Genomic DNA, 21,072 nt, shown 5'->3' on the forward strand with positions numbered 1-21,072 from the left:
TACTATTTCCTGATCGAGAGTCATATCAATCATTTCATTTTTCAAACTTTTTTATTGATTTCCAAATAAAGAATATACAAATTGGAAGAGGAGTTTAACAAGTAATATAAAAGACATAAACAGCAATATTAAAAATAAAAAGTATATAATATCAAAATCAAATAAGTAAAATATTATGCTGTTATATATACAATGGTAAAAAAGAACTACAACTCCTCATAACAATCATAAAAAAAAGATTGGAAATTTTATTGATGAGGAAAAAAGACCCACTAACTAAACTGAAACAAAAACAAAAAAAAGAAAGAGAAAAAAAGAAAGAAAAAGAAAGATTGGGCAGTCCAATTGAGGATAAAATTAGAAAAAGTAACAGAGAGAGAAAAAAAATCACATCCTTCCAGTCATCTCCGAACCTTCATGGATAAGGATTTTCCCCAAAGAGAATTTAAAAAAAAATAAATCATTTGAAAATATTGAATAAAACATCGCCAGACTTGTTCAAAATTAAAGGATGTATCAAATGTCCGGCTTCTAATTTTCTCCAAGCTTAGACATGACATAATGGAGGAGAGCCAATAAAAAACAGTAGGCTGATTAGTTTCTTTCCAATGCAGCAAAACAGCTCTCCGAGCCAGTAAAGTTGAAAAAGCTATCACGTGCAACACGAGTGAATCTGCAGATGCTGGAAATAAATAAAAACACACAATGCTGGCAGAACTCAGCAGGCCAGACAGTATCAATGGGAGGAGGTAGTGACGACGTTTCAGGCCGAAACCCTTCATCAGGAGGGAAGTGACATGGGATGGTCAAGGGGGTGATAAAGTAGAGAGCTAGGAAGTGATAGGCTGGAGGGAAATGGGCTAGGGGGAAGTTGGAGAATTATGGGAAATAAAAGAGAAAGAAAGGTAGGGCTGGGGGGAGATTATAGTGAGGGGGAGTAAAGAGAGAGAAAGCGAACCAGACTAAAACAATAGATAGGGATGGGGGTAAAGGGGGGCAGGAATATCAACGGAGGTCTGTGAGTTGGATGTTCATGCCGGCAGGTAGGAGGCTACCTAGGCGGGAGATAAGGTATTGCTCCATCGACCTGCGTGTGGCCTCACCATGACAGTAGAGGAGGCCATGGGCAGACATGTCCATACTGTCAGGCGCCAGACAGTCCTTTCAGGTGAGGCAGCACTGTTACGAAGGATGAACAACTCTAATGGGCAGAAGGGTACAGAGTTGCCCATATACCTTCCCCCCCCCCCCCCATCCCCGGGAGTATCACAAACTGTTACTGTTTCCACGTGCTCATGAGAGAATAAGAGAGACAAAGGAAAAAAACATGCCAGAACATCTGCTACTGATAATAGCCTGAGAGAGAGAGACATGTTTATCCACTATGTTATGGCTCCTGAAAGACTTATGGCTCTGGAGAGGGCTGTTTACTTGGTACCATTCTGTTCATTAAAATTTCTCAGTGGACAGCCGGAGTGGGCTGGTTTGATGGACAAAGCCATTCAAACTTGATTGACAACTGAGACCCCGTGAGTAGGGATAAAAGTGAGCTCTGGGGAGACACCCCTCAGACACACCAAGAGACACACTAGTGAGCACTGCTTAAGTGTTGGAACCCACGAGAAGGTGTGGGGCATCGGGGACCGAACAAAGAATCGGTCAGTTTAACTCACAGTGTTATAGCAGGGCCGGTGGGGGCTTGTGTGTGTGTGTCCACCCTTGACTGGGTGACGAGTCCACCACAGAAGAACGGTCTAGCTGAAGGACAGAGGGGCCATACCTGCATGGCCACAACACATCGACGGATCAAGAACGTAAAGGAAGGTTTGACTGACTGCAGCTGTCACTGTTCGCTCTCTCTCTCTCTTTCTCTCTCCAACGATTAAAACACAAGAACCAACAACTACCTCAGCACGTATGAACTGAACTTTATATTCACATATGACAATTCATTATCCCCTAGACATCGATAGAGCTTGTTTATTATTGATTATTATTATACTCACACTTTTAGGTTTAGTATTGCTAACATGTATTATCTATATATTTTCATTGTTGATATTGATTTGTATATTTTTACTAATAAACTCTGTTTGAAAATAGTACCACCAGACTCCAAAGGATTCTTCTATCTTTGCTGCTCAGACACCCAGTTACGGGGTACGTAACACAACCACTCTCCAAATTGCATTTAGCAACAGTGATGGACAAATATCCAGCATGCAGCTCATTGAAACTTTCTCCTCAGTGTGAACCCGGTAGTGTGTCACAAGTGTGACGCACTGTAAGGTTTCACTGCTGATGCAGTGGACTCTCTGCAATGTTTCACTGCTGAGGTAATGGCTGCTCTGCAGCAGCAATGTTTAGGGTAAGACTAGAGATAACAGGGTTTTGGAGTGTGGGACTGTCCAATGACAGAAATGTTCTTTCTTGTGAGTCTGGAAGAGAGATTTTCGTGTTCTTTTGCTGGGGAGAGATGAGAAGAAGAGAGAGTGGGCCCCTTTTCTTTCTTTTTCATTACTTCACTAACCATCTAGTCAAAGTAAGAATTATACATCTCAGTCGTTTAATCACATATTGTGTATCGTTTGTTACTGCGGTGGTACTGATTTGTAACAGGGGATACATCACACAGCATCCACCCAAACAAGATTTCTTAAGTTTGGCCGGGCTGGGAGATATCACCCCCTATATTTAGCTGCCAGCCGAAGTAAGAGTTCCATAGGGTTAGATTACTGAGTGAATCGCTTCTGAAATACACAGCAGGTGAACGGTCTCTCCCCAGTGTGAACTCAATGATGCACATCAGGTTGCTTTCGCTGAGAGAATCTCTTCCCAAAGTCTGAGCATGAGATCGGCCTCTCCCCAGTGTGAACTCACTGGTGTCTCTGCAGTTGAGATGTCCGAGTGAATCACTTCCCACACACTGAAGCCTGAATTATGCTTCACTGTACGCTCTGCGTAGCCGCGTACCCGATGCGGCACTCTAGGCCATACCGTACGCCATAGTGAAAACTGAAGTAAAGTATATATTAAGTACCTCTGCTCTTTCCTCCGGTTCAATACACACTTTCCCACTGTCACACTTGATATTTCAGGGTGAAAGGTGAAATACTCTTGGGGAATCTGAAGGGGAATTCTTCACAGAGGGTGGTGAGAGTGTGGAATGAGCTGCCAGTGGAAGTGGTGGATGTGGGTTCAAGTTAGACACTAAAGAGAAATTTGGGTAAGGACATGGATGGGAGGTGTATGCAGGTAGTTGGCAGTAAAAACAAAAACGGGTCGGTATTGACTAGAAGGGCCGAAAGGCCTGTTTCAGTGTTGCTGGGCTCTGTGACTCTAATCATATTCTGATTTGTAATTTCCACAGTCAGTGCTTTGCTGCTAATTACCAAACCCGGTAATTTATAGAATGGGTGTAGAGGCTGCCCAGTGACTGTTCCTGTGTTCACCCCAAACCCTTACTGTCTTCCCTCTCTGCCCCATCCTCCCTCTCACCGTGACATTGGACATACGTTCAGGGTGAAAGTGAATTATTTTGGGGAATATGAAGGGGGATTATTCACTCAGAGGTTGGTGAGAGTGTGGAATGAGCTGCCAGTGGAAGTGGAGGATGTGGGTTTGATTTAGACACTAAAGAGGAATTTGGGTGAGGACGTGGATGGGAGGTGTATGGAGGCTCTGGTGCAGGTAGTTGGAACCAGGCAGTAACAACAAAACAGGTCAGTATTGACGGGAAGGGCCGAAGGGCCTGTTTCATTGCTGCTGCTGCTCTCTGTGACTCTAATAATATTCTCATTTGTAATTTCCACATCAGTACTTTGTTGTTTATGACTGAACCCAGACATTTACCCAAACAAGAATTGTAAGACTCTTGGCTGGCTACAGAAAGCGTTTACAAGCTGTGATACTTGCCAAAGGGGGTGTTACTAAGTACTGACCATGCAGGGTGCACAAACTTTTGCTTTGGGCCCTTTCCCTTTTTTGTTATTTGAAACTGTAAAAGATGGAAATTAAAATGTAATCTTGCTTAAAATATTAAAGAAATGTGTCATCTTTGACTTTATGCCTTTTGGAAATCAGGTCATCTTTTACTTGCTGAGCTATTCACAGTAACAGAAACTTTGACCGGGGGTGCCCAAACCTTTGCATGCCACTGCTGGACTAAGTGTGTAAATATAGGACGGGACTACGTTGGGGAAAAAATGTGCTCGGTTTTCTAAAATTGACTCCTTCTGCCTGAGGCCACGAACATATCAATAACCCCTCGTATATATTTTCATCAAAACATGAACAGGATTCAGCACTCCATGTGTGTATATGCAATCGTGACAACAAATACAGACCAGAACACGTACATGAGAGGCCAACTCAGAAAAATGAATCATCACTCTGGAAGAAAACATGAACCAGTGGAATGAGTATGACCCTCCACGGGAGACATCCCAACGATCTGAGCAGACGGGACGGTGACAAATGAGCCTGAATAAGGACGTTCACTCCCAATGTCATTCTTCCTCAGCCAGAGATTTGAGGGGCGAAGAACATCTCAGACAGAACTGCAGTCAGCTCGACTTCTTCAGTCTGCAGGAAATTCAAGGGAAACCTCTTCTTCCAGAGTGATGACAATTTGGATCCCATCACCACAGGGAGAGTGAGAGGTGAACAACAGGGGAGGATTTGAAAGATCTGTTGTGGAACAGAATCAGGTCCAGCCGGCCTGAGTTGACTCCCTACTGTTCACTAGTTGTGTTATAAATTCACTAAGTACCAGAGACAGTGATTAAAATAGAACTGATTTATTTGTCACAGATCCAGTCCCATTAAAGGTGAATATGTAGCAGAAGAAACTCCTCCCATGCCCAGTGACCAGGGTGCAGAACTGGGTGTGGTGAGCAGCAGCAATAATTGCAGACTTCAGCACTGACAACTGCTACGAAGGATGAACAGCTCTGATGGGCAGAAGGGTGCAGAGTTGCCCATGTCCCCCCCCCCCCTCCGGGGAGAATCACAAACTGTTACTGTTACCACGCTGCTAATGAGAGAGAAAGAGAGACAAAGGGAAAACATACTGGGACTGGAACATATGCTTCAGATAAGGGAGAGACAACACCGGGAGAGAGAGACTTTTTGTTCCACCATATTATGACTCCTGAAAGACTTATGGCTCTGGAGAGGGCTGTTTACTTGGTACTATTCTGTTCATTAAAATTCCTCAGTGGACAGCCGGAGTGGGCTGGTTTGATGGGCAAAGCCATTCAAAACTGATTGACACCTGAGACCCCGTGAGTAGGGATAAAAGTGAGATCTGGGGAGCCACCCCTCAGACGCACCAAGAGACACACTAGTGAGCACTGCTTAAGTGTTGGAACCCACGAGAAAGTGTGGGGCATCGGAGACCGAACGGATCGGTCAACTTAACTCACAGTGTTACAGTGAGGCTGGTGGGGGCTTGTGTGTGTGTCCACCCTTGCCTGGGTGACGAGTCCGCCATACAAGAACGGTCTAGCTAAAGGACAGAGGGGTCATACTTGAATGGCCACAACAACACATCGACGGATCAAGAACGTAAAGGAAGGTTTGACTGGCTGTCACTGTTTGCTCGCTCTCTCTCTCTTTCTCTTTCTCTCCAATAATTACAACACATCGACCAACAACTACCTCAGCCTGTATGAACTGAACTGAACTTTATATTCACATATGACAATTCATTATCCCCTAGACATCGATAGAGCTTGTTTATTATTGATTATTATTATACCCACACTTTTAGGTTTAGTATTGCTAACATGTATTATCTGTATATTTGCATTGTTTATATTGTTTTGTATATTTTACTAATAAACACTGTTTAAAAATAGCACCATCAGACTCCAACGGATACTTCTATCTTTGCTGGTAAGACACCCAGTTACGGGGTACGTAACACCACTTCACCTGCGAGTCAACTGGGGTGATATACTGACAGACCCCACACAGTCCTTTCAGGTGAGGCACCACTTCACCTGCCAGTCAACTGGGATGATATACTGTATCCGGTGCTCCCAATGTGGTCATTTATATATTGGGGAGACCCGCCGCAGACAAGGAGACCGTTTCGCCGAACACCGGCGCTCAGTCCTCCAGCAGTGGCGGGATCTCCCTGTGGCCACACACTTCAATTCCACAGACCACTTCCACTCCAACATCCTCTACCATCCCCTGTCCATCTGTCCATCCTCTACCGTCAAGATGAGGTCACACGCAGGTTGATGGAGCAATACCTTATCTCCCGCCTAGGTAGCCTCCTACCTGCCGGCATGAACATACAACTCACAGACCTCCGCTAATACCCCTGCCCCCCCTTACCCCCATCCCTATTATTTTAGTCTAGTTCTCTTTCTCTCTCTTTTTCCCCCCTCACTATAATCTCCCCCCAGCCCTACCTTTCTTTCTTTTTATTTCCCATAATTCTCCACCTTCCCCCTAGCCCATTTCCCTCCAGCCTATCACTTCCTAGCTCTCTACTTTATCCCTCCCCCCACTTTTTATCCCCCCTTGACCATCCCATGTTACTTCCCTCCTGATGAAGGGTTTCGGCCCGAAACGTCGTCACTACCTCCTCTCATAGATGCTGTCTGGCCTGCTGAGTTCTGCCAGCATTTTGTGTTTTTAAAAGCTATCACATGTTGGGCGGAAGCAGACACTTTGCTTGCTTCCTCTGGAATAATCCCAAAAATTGCTGGAAGTGGATTAGGTTGAACATCCACATCTATAACTTCAGATAATCCAAACACATCCCTCCAAAAATTATTTAAGCTTACACTTGACCAAAGTATATGAGTTAGAGTAGCCGTTTCTGCGTTACATCTGTCACAAATAGGGCTTATATTCGGAAAAATATGCGCCAATTTATCTTTGGACATCTGGGCCCTATGTACTATCTTAAACTGAATTAAGATATGGCTTGCACAGATAGACGAATTATTGACTAATAAATTTTACTCCATTGATTATCTGAAAATGAATGTTGAAGTTCTACTTCTCAGGTACGTTGAACCCTATCATTAGGCGACATGCGTGCATTCATTAACTGTTTATAAATGATAGCTATTAATCGTTTATAAAAAGGTTTAAACTGAAAAATAACATAAGCCAAATTTGAAGCGCAGGCCAAGGGTTAATTCGGTTAAAAATCACGTAAGAAATTCCTAACCTGTAAATACCTGAAAAAAATGTGTATTAGAGATATCATATTTATCAATTAACTGTGAAAAAGACATTAAACAGTCTTGTAAAACAAATCCAAAAAAGTTTTTATTCCCTTAATTTTTCATGTTAAAAAAAGCCTTATCCAAAGTTGATGGTTTAATTAAGAAATTCGAATAAATATTACTAGAAAGTAAAAAAAACATTTAATTCAAAAAATCTATGAAATTGAAACCAAATTTTCAATGTTTAACAATAGGGTTGACAGCTTGTCTACCTATTCTGGAGAACAAAAATGGAAGAGGAGCTCCTTATAAAGAAGCTAACGAAAACCCCACTACTGAATTTTCCTCCAACTGTAACCATGAAGGGCGATCTTGGTCGTCTATATCATAAATCCAAAAAGTAATATAACAAATATTAATTGCCAGATAATAAAATCTAAAGTTTGTTAAAGCCAGTCCTCCATCTTTTTTTGATTTTTGCAATAAAAGTTTATTCACTCTAGAGCTTTTATTATTCCAAACATAAGATAAAATCAAAGAATCTATTTTGTCAAAAAATGTTTTTGGAACAAAGGAGGGAACTGCTTGAAATATATATAAAAATTTCGGTAGAATAACCAATTTATAGCATTTATTCGACCTATCAGTGACATCGACATATGTGACCATTTAGAAAGCGCCTGTTGAGTATATTCAGCTAAAGGGAAGAAATTATACCTATATAGGTCTTTAAAATTTTTTGTAATTTTGATACCAAGGTAAGTAAAATGGTTTTTGGCAATATTAAAAGGTTTGATCATAATAATCAGAATAATTATTAATAGGAAATAATTCACTTTTATGTAAATTACGTTTATATCCAGAAAAAGTACCAAATTCCATAAATATAGATAACATAGAAGGAATAGGTTTCTTAGGATTTGAAATGTAAACTAATAAATCATCCGCGTATAACGAAACCTTATGTAATTCATCCCCTCTCCTAATACCCTGCACAGAATTAGAATCCCTAAAAGCAATAGCAAGTGGTTCTGAAGCCAAATTAAATAATAAAGGACTAAGGGGACAATCCTGACGGGTACCTCTATATAATCTAAAGTAAGGAGACTTTTGATTATTAGTTAAAACAGCAGCTAGCGGGGCATGATAAATCAATTTAATCCAGGGAATAAATCCTGGACCAAAATTGAACCTCTTCAAAACCTGGAATAGATAAGGCCTATCAAAGGCTTTCTCTGCATCCAAAGATACAATACATTCGGATTCTTTGGCTGAGGGGGAATAAATGATATTTTATAATCTTCAAATATTAAAATTTGAATACCTATTTTTAATAAATCCTGTTTGATCGTTTGAGATAACATTAGGCAAGATAGTCTCAAGCCTATTTGCCAGAACCTTAGAGAGAATTTTAAAATCTACATTCAGTAAAGAAATAGGTCCATAGGATACACATTCCAGTGGGTCTTTTCCATTTTTTGGAATCAATGAAATTAGAGCTTCATAAAAAGTTTTAGGAAGGTTCCCAGAGGATATAGAGTCGGTAAACGTTGATGAAGATGTGGTATAAGTATCTCATGAAAGGTCTTGTAAAATTCTACCGTATAACCATCAGGTCCCGGAGCTTTACCTAATTGCATAGAGGATATAGCCTTGGCATATATCGGCATCTTGAATTGAAATTTAGGGTATGTTTAACCTTTGCAAAAATCTATTCATATTCATAGTACTATCGGAGAATTCAGATTTATAAAGATTAGAATAAAAGTCCATAAATATCTTATTAATTTCATAACGATCTAAAGTTTCTGTTCTATCTTGTCGGCATATTTTTAAAATCTGTCTTCTGACCATCCCAGCCTTTAACTGACCCACTAAAAGTTTAGCAGATTTTTCCCCATGTATATAAAATAAACTTTTAGATTTAAAAATTTGCTGTTCAATGGGAAAGCTCAGAAGTAAATCATACTGTGATTGAAGTTCGACCCTTTCTTTATATAGGTCTTCAGTAGGTTTAACTGAATACGCTTTATCTATCTGTTTAATTTTATTAATAAGCACTTGTAGCAATGTGCTACACACAGCGCTGAAATAATGACACGCAGTCAGTAAGTCGTTTCGAGACTAGTTTATTCAAACTTCGCGGTGCTGGTATTTAAATCCCTAGCGCCCGCCCTCTCCGGGCGGAAATGACGTCGGAGCCACATTACTAAAGTCCCCCCCCCCCCCCACCCCGCGCTGGCTATTTGTGAGCCGGTTCGCCTGCGCAGAAAGTGGGTCGCCACATAACCCCCCCACCCCCCCCCCAGAACTGGCGATACACCCCCCAATGTCCACAGTCTGGATCAGCCTCTGTTTGGGAGGTCTGCCTCTGCGCCGCGGTGCCTGAAGCTCGACCGGTTGAGCCGTCCACATGGGCTGGTTTGAGTCGGTCCACCGTGAAAACCTCCTCTTTCTCCCCAATGTCCAGAACGTACGTGGACCCGTTGTTGTTGATCACCTTGAACGACCCCTCGTACGGCCGCTGTAGCGGCGCCCGGTGTCCGCCCCTTCGTACAAACACAAACTTACAGTTTTGCAGGTATTTGGGTACATGGGTCGGGGTCCGTCCGTGCTGTGAAGTTGGTACGGGGGCCAGGTTGCCGAGCCTTTCACGTAGTCTGTCCAGGACTGCTGCGGGTTCTTCCTCTTGCCCCCTTGGGGCTGGTATGAACTCTCCCGGGACGGCCAGCGGCGCGCCGTACACCAACTCGGACGACGAGGCGTGCAGATCCTCTTTGGGTACTGTATGAATTCCAAGCAGGACCCAGGGAAGCTTGTCCACCCACTTAGGTCCTCTCAGGTGGGCCATGAGAGCCGACTTCAAGTGACGGTGGAAGTGTTCCACCAGTCGTTTCGACTGTGGGTGGTAGGCAGTGGTGTGGTGCAGCTGAGTCCCCAAAAGGCTGGCCACAGCCGACCACAGGCTGGAGGTGAACTGGGCGGCTCTGTCGGAGGTAATGTGGGCCGGTTTCCTGAAACGTGCTACCCAGGTTGCAATCAGTGCTCGGGCGCAGGAATCAGCAGATGTGTCGGTGAGCGGGACCGCCTCTGGCCACCTCGTGAACCGGTCTACCATCGTTAGGAGGTACCGCGCTCCTCGGGACACTGGTACGGGGCCCACGACATCCACATGGATGTGATCGAACCTCCGGTGGGTGGGTTCGAATTGCTGCGGCGGGGCATTAGTGTGCCGCTGCACCTTGGCTGTTTGGCACTGCGCGCATGTTCTGGCCCATTCACTGACCTGCTTGTGAAGTCCGTGCCACGCGAACTTGCTGGAGACCAGCCGGACGTTTGTCCTGATAGATGGGTGCGCCAAACCGTGTATGGAGTCGAAAACTCGCCGCCTCCAGGCTGCCGGGACGATGGGGCGAGGTTGGCCGGTAGCCACGTCGCACAGGAGGGTCCTATCACCTGGGCCTACGAGAAAGTCCTGCAGCTGCAAACCCGAGACTGCAGTCCTGTAGCTGGGCATCTCGTCGTCTGCCTGCTGCGCCTCCGCCAGTGCTGCATAGTCCACCCCCAGGGACAGGGCCTGTACAGCTGCCACGATGTTGTCCTTTCCCGAGACATGCTGGATGTCCGTCATGTACTCGGAGACGTAGGACAGATGTCGCTGCTGGCGAGCCGACCAGAGATCGGACACTTTCGTGAACACGAAGGTCAACGGTTTGTGGTCCGTGAACGCGGCGAACGGCCTGCCTTCTAAGAAGTACCTGAAATGCCGGATTGCCAGGTATAACGCCAATAGCTCCCGGTCGAAAGCACTGTATTTGAGCTCGGGTGGTCGCAGGTGTTTGCTGAAAAACGCCAGGGGTTGCCAGCGACCCGCGATGAGCTGCTCCAGTACCCCACCGACTGCCGTGTTAGATGCGTCCACTGTGAGGGCGGTAGGGACGTCCATTCTGGGGTGCACTAGCATCGCGGCGTTTGCCAAGGCTTCTTTCGTTTTAATGAAAGGAGTCCGCCGCGGACTCCTCGTTCCAGGTAATGTCCTTGCCCTTACCCGACATCAGGGCGAACAGGGGGCGCATGATCCGGGCAGCTGAAGGGAGGAAGCGGTGGTAGAAATTTACCATACTCACGAATTCCTGAAGGCCTTTGATTGTGTTGGGTCGGGGGAAATGGCGGACTGCGTCTACCTTAGCGGGCAGAGGGGTTGCCCTGTCTTTAGTAATCCTGTGGCCCAGGAAGTCGATGGTGTCGAGACCGAACTGGCATTTGGCCGGGTTGATTGACAGGCCGTATTCACTCAGTCGGGCGTAGAGTTGACGGAGGTGTGACAGATGCTTCTGACGACTGCTGCTGGCTATGAGGATGTTGTCCAAATAGATGAAAGCGAAGTCCAGGTCACGTCCCACCGCGTCCATTAACCGCTGAAACGTCTGTGCGGCATTCTTCAGGCCGAACGGCATGCGGAGGAACTCGAAAAGGCCGAAAGGTTTGATGAGTGCCGTTTTGGGGAAGTCGTCCGGATGCATCGGGATTTGATCTTCTCCCCGGACGAGGTCTACCTTGGAGAAGATCCGTGCGCCGTGCAGGTTTGCTGCAAAGTCCTGAATGTGCGGCACAGGGTAGCGGTCCGGTGTCGTAGCCTCGTTCAGCCTGTGGTAGTCGCCGCATGGTCTCCATGGTCTTGCTTTGGGCACCATTTGCAGGGGGGAAGCCCATGGGCTGTCGGACCGCCGTATGATCCCCAATTCCTCCATCCTCTTGAATTCCTCCTTCGCCAGGCGGAGATTTTCCGGGGGAAGCCGCCGAGGACGGGCATGGAGGGGTGGTCCCTGGGTTGGAATGTGGTGCTGAACCCCGTGTCTGGGCATGGCTGCCGTGAACTGCGGTGCCAGAATCGATGGAAAGTCCGCCAGGATTCTGGTGAATTCGTTGTCCGACAGCATGATGGAGTCCAGGTGTGGGGACAGCAACTTAGCTTCACCCAGGGAGAACGTCTGGAAAGTGTCGGCATGTACCAGTCTTTTCCCTTGCAAGTTGACCAGCAGGCTGTGAGCTCGCAAGTAGTCCGCCCCTAGGAGTGGTTGGGCCACGGCGGCCAGTGTGAAGTCCCACATGAACCGGCTGGCGCTAAACTGCAGCTGCACTGTGCGGGTGCCGTAGGTCCGTATCGTGCTGCCGTTTGCGGCCCTCAGGGTGGGTCCTGGCTTCCTGTTGCGAGGGTCGTACCCCGTCGGGGGCAAGATGCTGTTTGTCCCAGACGTACAAGAGGCTGTCCTAGTGGCCAGCCGCCATAATCATTAGCAGCAGCTGGCCCTGCCCCTGGCAGGGCGGGCGACAACGGCGGGCTTTTGTGCCCCACCGCTGGTGGTAGAAACACCACTGTTCGCTTGCCTCCTCACTCCTGCCTCTGTGTTGTGTGCGCCCCACTGCCGGGCCTGGTCTGGTCTGCTGTTGGGCGCGTGGCCTGGTAATCTGATTGACGGACACCACGCTCTCCCTCTTGGTTTTCCACAGCACGTCTGCCCTTCCGGGGGTCGCTGAAATCTGCGTCGGCCAGCAGCAGATGCATGTCCTCGGGCAGTCACTCTAGGAACGCTTGCTCGAACATAAGGCAGGGCTTGTGTCCGTCAGCCAGGGACAGCATCTCGTTCATCAATGCTGACGGCAGCCTGTCTCCCAAACCGTCCAGGTGAAGCAGGCGGGCACCCCGCTCACGCCGTGAGAGGCCAAAGGTCCCAATGAGCAGCGCTTTGAATGCTTCATATTTGCCTTCTTCCGGGGGCAACTGTATGAAATCCGCAACCTGGGCGGCCGTCTCCTGGTCAAGGGCGCTCACCACGTGGTAGTAACGCGTGGAATCAGAGGATATCTGCCAAATCTGGAACTGGGCTTCTGCTTGGCTAAACCACACGCGTGGTCGCAGCGTCCAGAAAGTCGGCAGTTTGAGCGAGACTGCGTGAACAGTCGGTCATCTTTGGTCCAAGTCCCGTTTGGACCGTCGGGGTCACCAATGTAGTGATGTGCTACACACAGCGCTGAAATAACGACACGCAGTCGGTAAGTCGTTTCGAGACTAGTTTATTCAAACTTCGCGGTGCTGGTATTTCAATCCCTGGCGCCCGCCCTCTCCGGGCGGAAATGACGTCAGAGGTGCATTACCAAAGTCTCTCCCCGCGCGTTGGCTATTTGTGAGCCGGTTCGCCTGCGCAGAAAGTGGGTCGCCACAATATTTCCTAGATTACAGTATTTATTTCAAACACTACCAATACAACTGCCGCAGAAGTTTTTTCAAGAGTTAAATAAATGTGTGAGGAAGTTTCTTTGGAAAGGTAAGATGTCAAGAATATCGCTGGAAAATTTGACATGGAAATTTGAACGATGAGGGTTACAACTGCCAAACTTTAAGTATTATTATAAAGCAAATCAACTGAGATTAATTGCATCTTTTTTTGATGAAGATAAACTGGCATGAATTAGAATAGAGTTAGATAAGATAGGAGAAAATATACCAGCAGATTTTATATATAAATGGGAATCTAAACGGATACGAGAAAAGAAAGAATCCCGTATATTAGAACATTTGATTGATTTATGGAATAAGACAAATGATGATGAGATAAAGAAATCTTTATTAGCAAAGAGACCTCTAATACAAAATAGACTCATTCCTTTTACAATGTATAACCAACTTTTGTATAACTGGTTTCAAAATGGATTAGATATATAGAAGATTGTTTTGAAGGAGGTATATTGATGTCATTTGATTAATTAAAGGATAAATATAAAATATCAAATAACACTGTCTTCTGTTATTTTCAATTAAGGGCTTATTTAAGAGATAAACTGGGTCAAACCATGTTAACGCCGAAACCTAGTGAAATAGAAACTTTAATTCAAAAAGGAAAAATTGAAAAAAATTACTTCTTGTATGTATGATTTGATTCAAAAGCAGACACTTAACCAAGGACTTCGTAACTCAAGACAAAAATGGGAAACTGATTTGAATATTAAAATTGATGAAACAAGTTGGTCAAGACTATGTCTTGATAGTATGACAAATACAATAAATGTCCGACTTAGTTTAGTACAATACAATTTTTTACATCAACTATTATACTACACCACAAAAAATAAATAGATTAAACCCAAATTTACCTGATCAATGTTTTCGATGTAATCAAGAAATTGGTACTTATTTATACTCTACTTGGTCTTGTTTTAAAATTCAACCTTTTTGGATAAATTTAAGAGTTTTATTGGAACATATTATTGGAACACAACTTCCACATAACCCAATAAAGTTTTTATTATGTGATATTGAAGGGATACAACCGAAACCTAAATTGAAGAAATATCAGAAAAAAATTATAAAAATTGCATTGGCAGTAGCCAAAAAGGCTACTGCAGTTACTTGGAAATCGGACTTATACTTAAGTATGGATCGTTGGAATAATGGATTTTTTTAGCTGCATTCCACTCGGAAAAATTAATTATATTTTCAGAAATAAATATGACATATTTCTGAGAATTTGGCGCCCTTACTTACAAAAGATAGGATTACATATATAGGTGCTCCGAAGATTAAGTTACTGGTCATTTGGGGAAAGAAATAAATACATATATTAAAGCTATTTTGAATCCCATGGAGCATGCAGGGATCTTCCGATATCCAGGCAGTCTTTCTTTCTTATTTCTTTCTTTCTTTTTTTTAAGATAGAGATGTTAAGGGTGGAAGAGTTAAGGGGAGGGGGAAGTGCTGATATCATATTATTCTATCATTCTATGTAAATATCTTAAAAATTGATTAAAATATAACCAAATGAATGGAGACCAGAATAAAAAGCAAAAATCGGGAAAGCTTAGGAAGCTGGAATCAAATAGAGGGCTGGCGGATTAATACAAAGCCGGAAATAAAAATAACTCGAGGGGAATTAGGAAAGCCAAGACACATGATAAAAAACAAAATCCTTGATTAAAGAGAATCTCCAAACATTCTAGACGTACATCAGGAACAAAAAGATATAAGGAAGATTGTGGGACCATTCAAAGACAATGACTGGGGTGGGATGGAACTTTAGGCTGGATGTGAACGATGCAGTTCATGCTAAATTAACCATGGTAGCACCACAAGACATTGATATCAAAACTCTGCACCCCTCTCCCACTTGAAATAAACCAGACTGCGAATATCTGATTCTGACAAGGTCACTGATGAGGTTCCTGTGTCTTCTTCCATTAATGTTGCTTCCCAATCCAGGCAACATCCTTGTAAATCTCCTCTGCACACTTTCTATAGTTTCCATGTCTTTCCTGTAGTGAGGCGACCAGAATTAAGCAGAGAACTCCAAATGTGGTTTGTTATCTCTCGGCTCTTAATCTCAATCCCACGACTGATGAAGGCCAATGCACCTTATGCCTTCTTAACCGCAGAGTCAACCTGTGTAACAGCTTTCAGTCACCTATGGACTCGGACACCAAGATCCCTCTGAATCTCCACATTGCCACGAGTCTTACAATTTATACTATATTTTGCCATCATATTTGACCCAACAAAATGAACCACCTCACACGCTGCCTGGCCTGCTGCGTTCCACCAGCACCAGCATTTTGTGTGTGTCACCTCGCACTTATCTGGGTTGAACTCCCTCTGCTACTTCTCAGTCCAATTTTGCATCCTATCGGTGTCCCACTGTAACCTCTGAAAGACCTCCACACTATCCACAACACCCCCAACCTTTGTGTCATCAGCAAATTTTCGAACCCATTGCTCCACTTCCTCATCCAGGTCGTTTATAAAAATCGCAAAGAGTAGAGGTCCCAGAACAGATCCGCGAGGCACACCACTAGTCACTGGCCGCCATGCAGAACATGAACCGTCTACAACCACCTTTTGTATTCTGTGGGCATGCCAGTTCTGGATCAACAAAGCAAGGTCACTTTGGACCCCATGCCTCCTTTCTTTATCAATTGGCCCTGCAAGTGGTACCTTATCAAATGCCTTGCTAAAATCCATACACACTACATCTGCTGCCCCACCTTCATCAATGTGTTTAGTCACATCCTCAAAATATTCAATCATGCTCGTAAGGCACGATCTGTCCTTAACAAAGCCATGCTGACTATTCCTAATCATATTATACATATCTAAATGTTCATAAATCCTGCCTCTCAGGATTTTCGCCATCAACTTAGTAGTCACTGGTCTATAATCTCCTGGGCTATGCCTACTCCCTTTCCTGAATAAGGGAACAACATCCACAATTCTGCAATCCTCTGGAACCTCTTCCGTTCTCAATGATGACCTAAAGATTGTAGCCAGAGGCTCAGCAATATCCTCCCTCGCTTCCCACAGTAGCCTGGGGTACATCCCTTCATGGCCCTGTGACTTATCCAACTTGATGCTTTCCAAACGTCCCAGCACAATTTCTTTCTTAATATCTACATTCTCAAGCTTTTCAGTCCACTGCAAGTCATCCCTACAATCGCCAAGATCCTTTTCTGTCCCGGTGACTTATCGAACTTGATGTTTTCCAAAAGCTCCAGCACATCCTCTTCCTTAATATCTTGTTCCATTTGTCATCTGAATGTACTTGCCTATGATGCTGCCACAAGTCAGTGTTTCTCTGTCCGTGTACTTTCCCGTACTTGTGTACTTGGCAATAAATTCAACAGGGCCTGAAAAAACTCAATGAGATTTGAGTAGTGATGATCATCTTGGCACCTCAGTTGTTCAAATGTAATTACAAGACATTTTACAGTGTTGATGAACACAGGGATCTTGGTGTATAAGTTCATAGCTTCCTGAAATAGGCAACACAGCGTGATCCGGTGGTTTATACCAGAGACTGAGTTCAAAAGTCAGGAAATTATGTTGCAACTTTATAAAACACGAAATAGGCCACATCTGTCCCTACAGTAACCACTGGGACATCCTGCAGGCGTACAAGATGATGAGAGGCATTAATCGTGTGGATAGTCAGAGGCTTTTTCTCAGGGCTGAAATGGCTAGCGCGAGGTGGCAGAGTTGTAAGGTGCTTGGACGTAGGTACAGACGAGATGTCGGGGTAAGTTTTTGATACAGAGAGTGGTGAGTGCATGGAATGGGCTGCCGGCGAATGTGGTCGAGGCAGATACAATAAGGTATCTTAAGAGACTTCTGGATAGGTCAATGGAGTTTAGATAAATTGAGGGCTAAGAGTAACCCTAGGTAATTTCTAAAGTAAGGATCTTGTTCGGCACAGCTTTGTCGGCCGAAGGGCCTGTACTGTGCTGTAGGTTTTCTATTTTTCTATGCGGAGTATTTCTGTAGCAGAATTAGGCCATTCAGCCCAGTGAGTCTGATCCGCCATTCCATCATGGCTGGTTCCGGATTTCACTCAACCCCATACACCTGCCTGCTCGCCATATCCTTTGACACGCTGACTGATCAAGAAACTATCAATTTCTCCCTTAAATATATCCACACACTTGGCCTCTATCGCAGTCTGTGACAGAGTATTCTGCAGATCTCCTACTTTCTGCCTAAAAGAAATCCTCCTTACATCTGCACTTGCGGGGTCGCTCTCAATTATGAGGTTGTGCCCTCTAGTTCTGTGTACACAAATCAGAGGAAACATCTAGTCCACATCGACCCTACCTAGTCCTTTCAACATCCGATAGGTTTCAATGAGAATCCCATGCATTCTTTTACATTCCAGTGAGTACAGGCCCAAAGCTGTGAACCTCTTCTGGACTCTCTCCAATGACAATGAGATATGTGGCCTGGATCTGTGGACAATACTCCAAGTATGGTCTGGCTAGTGACTTATAAAATCTCAGCATTATCTTCTTGCATTTATATTCCATTCCCCTTGAAATAAACGCCAACATTACATTTGCATTCAATACCAGAGAGGCACTGTCCTCAGCCTAGAGATAGCAAAAGGATTCTCTTCCGCGGTAACCCCTCCCTGGGACACTGTTGACGCAGACTGACGCCCAGCCCCCGGGCTCTTCCTGTAGCGTAATTCCCTGGGTCTCTCTTCGGGAGCTATCGAACCCGCAGAACGTACGCTGGAGGCAGCAACGCTGGACATGTGGCGGAATTACGTCACTGCGGGACCGCCACTGACGTCATAGACATGGAGCAGGGGTACGTTATAACATCATAAGACCATAAGATATAGGAGCAGAAGGAGGGCATTCGGCCCATCGAGTATATTCCGCCATTCAATCATGGGCTTATCCAATTCTTCCAGTCATCCCTAATCCCCTAGCTTCTCCCCAGACCCTTTGATGCCCTGGCTAATTAAGAACCTATCTATCTCTGCCTTAAATACACCAAATGACTTGGCCTCCACAGTTGCTCAAGACAACAAATTGTCCAGGTTTACCACCCTCTAACTGAAGTAATTTTTTCGCATCTCAGTTCTAAAAGGATGTCCTTTAATCGTAAGGTCGTGCCTTCTTGTTCTAGATCCTCTACTATGGGAAATACTTTTGCCATATCTAATCTGCTCAGCCCTTTTAACATTCGGAATGTTTCTATGAAATCGCACACCCTCCCTATTCTCCTGAGCTCCATGGAATACAACCCAGAGCTGTACATTACTGGTACAGGAACCCTTTCATTCCTGGAAACATTCTCGTGACTCTTCTCTGAACCCTCTCTAATGTCAGTATATCCTTTCTTACATTCTATACCTCCAGAAATGAACGCCAAAATTGGATTCGCCTTCTTCACACCGACTCAACCTGGAGGTTAGCCTTTACTGTATCTTGCACAAGGCCCTCCAAGACAATTTCCATCACTGTATTTTGAATTTTCTCGCCATTACCCTAAACTATCCAAGGCTCTCTGCGGGCTCTGTTTCCTCAACGCTACCCACTCGTCCACATATCTTTGTATCATCGGAAAAATTCAGCCACAAGTCCTTTAGTCAAATAGTTCAAATCATCGGCAAACATCGGAAAAAGCAGAGGTCCAAACAGCGACTCCTGTGGTAACCGGTAGCCGACCAGCATATGATCCCTTTATTCCCACTCTCTGTTTTCAGCTGATCACTCAATGCTCCACCGTTTATAGTAATATCCCGCTTATTCCATGGGCTCTTATTGTGCTAAGTAGCCTCATGTGCGGCACTTTGTCAAAGGCCTTCTGGAAATCTAAGTACACCATACCTACTGCATTCCCGTTGACTACCCTGCTTGTAATTTCCTGAAAAAAATATGCAGTAGGTTAGTCAGGCAGGACTTTTATTTCTGGAAACCGTACTGACTTTAACCTATCTTGTCATGTGCCTCCAGGTACTCCATAATCCCATTACTACCAATCGAGTCCAACAATTTACCAGCCACTGATGTCGGGCTGACACGTCTATAGCTTCCTTTCTGCTACCTTCTTGAGTCCTGGAGTAACACTTGCAATTTTCCAGTCTTCCAGTACAATGCCAGATTCTGTCGATTCTTGAAAGATCATTATTAATGCCTCTGCAATCTGCCCGGCTACTCCTGCTGACCCGACGATGCATTCTATCAGGTCCAAGAGATTAATCCACCCTCAGACCACAGTGATTCCTGAGCACCTTCTCCGTCATAACTTTCACAGCACATACTTCACTTCTCTGACACTCTTGAATGTCCGTTATACTGCAGGTGTCTTCCACTTGGAGACTGATGCAATATTCACATTCAGTTCCTCTGCTATCTCTGCGTCTCTCATTACAATATATCCAGCGTCATTTACTATTATTCCTACATATACCCTCTACTCATTTTTTTATCCTCTATGTACTTAAAAAAGCTTTTAGTACCGTTTATGTTAGTACATAGTGTCATGATCTCAGCCCCCTCCTTTGTAAGACTCGCAAGAGAGAGAGCCTTACGGTTTGGAATGTGGGCTGGTCGCTCAACAAGACAAAAGCCTTGGACATAGCCATTGTCTTGGGAGACACCTTTTGGGGAATAAGGAACTGGCCTACGTGCAAACCCTAAGGTGGGTGTTGGGGGAAAGATTGCCTCGCCCCCCACCCTGATGGACATCTACAACCCTGCCAGTCCAGATAAAAGGTGGGCTGCCGAGGCGGTGCGCCAGACGCACCAAGGAGACACACGAAGAAGACACGAGAGTGCTTCCCGTCGGAGCGGGACGCCATTCTGAAGGAAGCCACGTGCGGTAGACTCTGGATCGGGAGTTTGTGGATGGAATCACGGACAATCGCTTTTAACTAACAACGGGGAAGCCTGCTCTTCTGATTCCACGGCGGTGCTCCGTAGGGACCCGGGCAGGTGAAGCTGTTTAATGACATCTCTCTCTCTCTCTCTCTCTCTCTTTTTAACAAACGTGCACCAACGCGACACCACAACCGACGGCGGCTGGTGGAACTGCAGTGACCGCAAAAAGACTTTTAAATATCCAGTAAACGATATATATCTACATTACCCCTAGACAACTGTAGAGCTTGTTTCTGATTGATTATTACTATACCTGTGCTTTAGATTGAGTTGTGACGACGTATATGATCTGAATGTTTTGTATTAACCATACGTTTGTGCCCCTTTATAAATAAAAACAATTGAAAATAGTAGCATCAGGCTTCGGTGGATCCATCTATCTTTGCTGGAAAATTACCCAGTTACTGGGGAACCTAACAATAGGAAATTATACAGGAGTTCGGCCATTATAGGAGAGGGTGTGTAATCGGCCATAATGTTCCCATCCCGCGGGCGGGGATGTTCACACATTCAGATGTTCATACGATGACTGTCAGTCCAGGGCTGAGATCCTGCAGATATCTTAGTTCCTGCTTCCCGGTCTCACCGAACTGATTGTACCCCAGCCTTAAACAGATGGGAGGATAAAGATGAAATAAACAGATTACACAACAGTGTTAATACAAGGGAC

At 44.9% G+C, this 21,072-nt stretch overlaps 2 protein-coding genes across 2 annotated transcripts in view; one reads left to right on the top strand and one right to left on the bottom strand.

The window, feature by feature from the left end:
• The window catches only part of LOC140723236 (uncharacterized), a 701,392-nt gene that overhangs the window by 581,258 nt on the left and 99,062 nt on the right, over positions 1 to 21,072 (top strand). Inside the window, 1 exon segment of the mRNA XM_073037835.1 lies at positions 20,617 to 20,622. Within this exon segment, the coding sequence (XP_072893936.1) occupies positions 20,617 to 20,622 (6 nt within the window).
• The window catches only part of LOC140723220 (NACHT, LRR and PYD domains-containing protein 3-like), a 59,924-nt gene continuing 52,653 nt past the window's right edge, over positions 13,802 to 21,072 (bottom strand). The window contains exon 14 of the mRNA XM_073037823.1: positions 13,802 to 21,008. Coding sequence (XP_072893924.1) covers positions 20,921 to 21,008 — 88 coding nt within the window. The 3' untranslated portion in view covers positions 13,802 to 20,920. The remainder of the gene's footprint in view (positions 21,009 to 21,072) is intronic.

Source organism: Hemitrygon akajei, unplaced genomic scaffold, assembly GCF_048418815.1.
Source record: "Hemitrygon akajei unplaced genomic scaffold, sHemAka1.3 Scf000105, whole genome shotgun sequence".
Lineage (NCBI taxonomy): Eukaryota > Metazoa > Chordata > Chondrichthyes > Myliobatiformes > Dasyatidae > Hemitrygon > Hemitrygon akajei.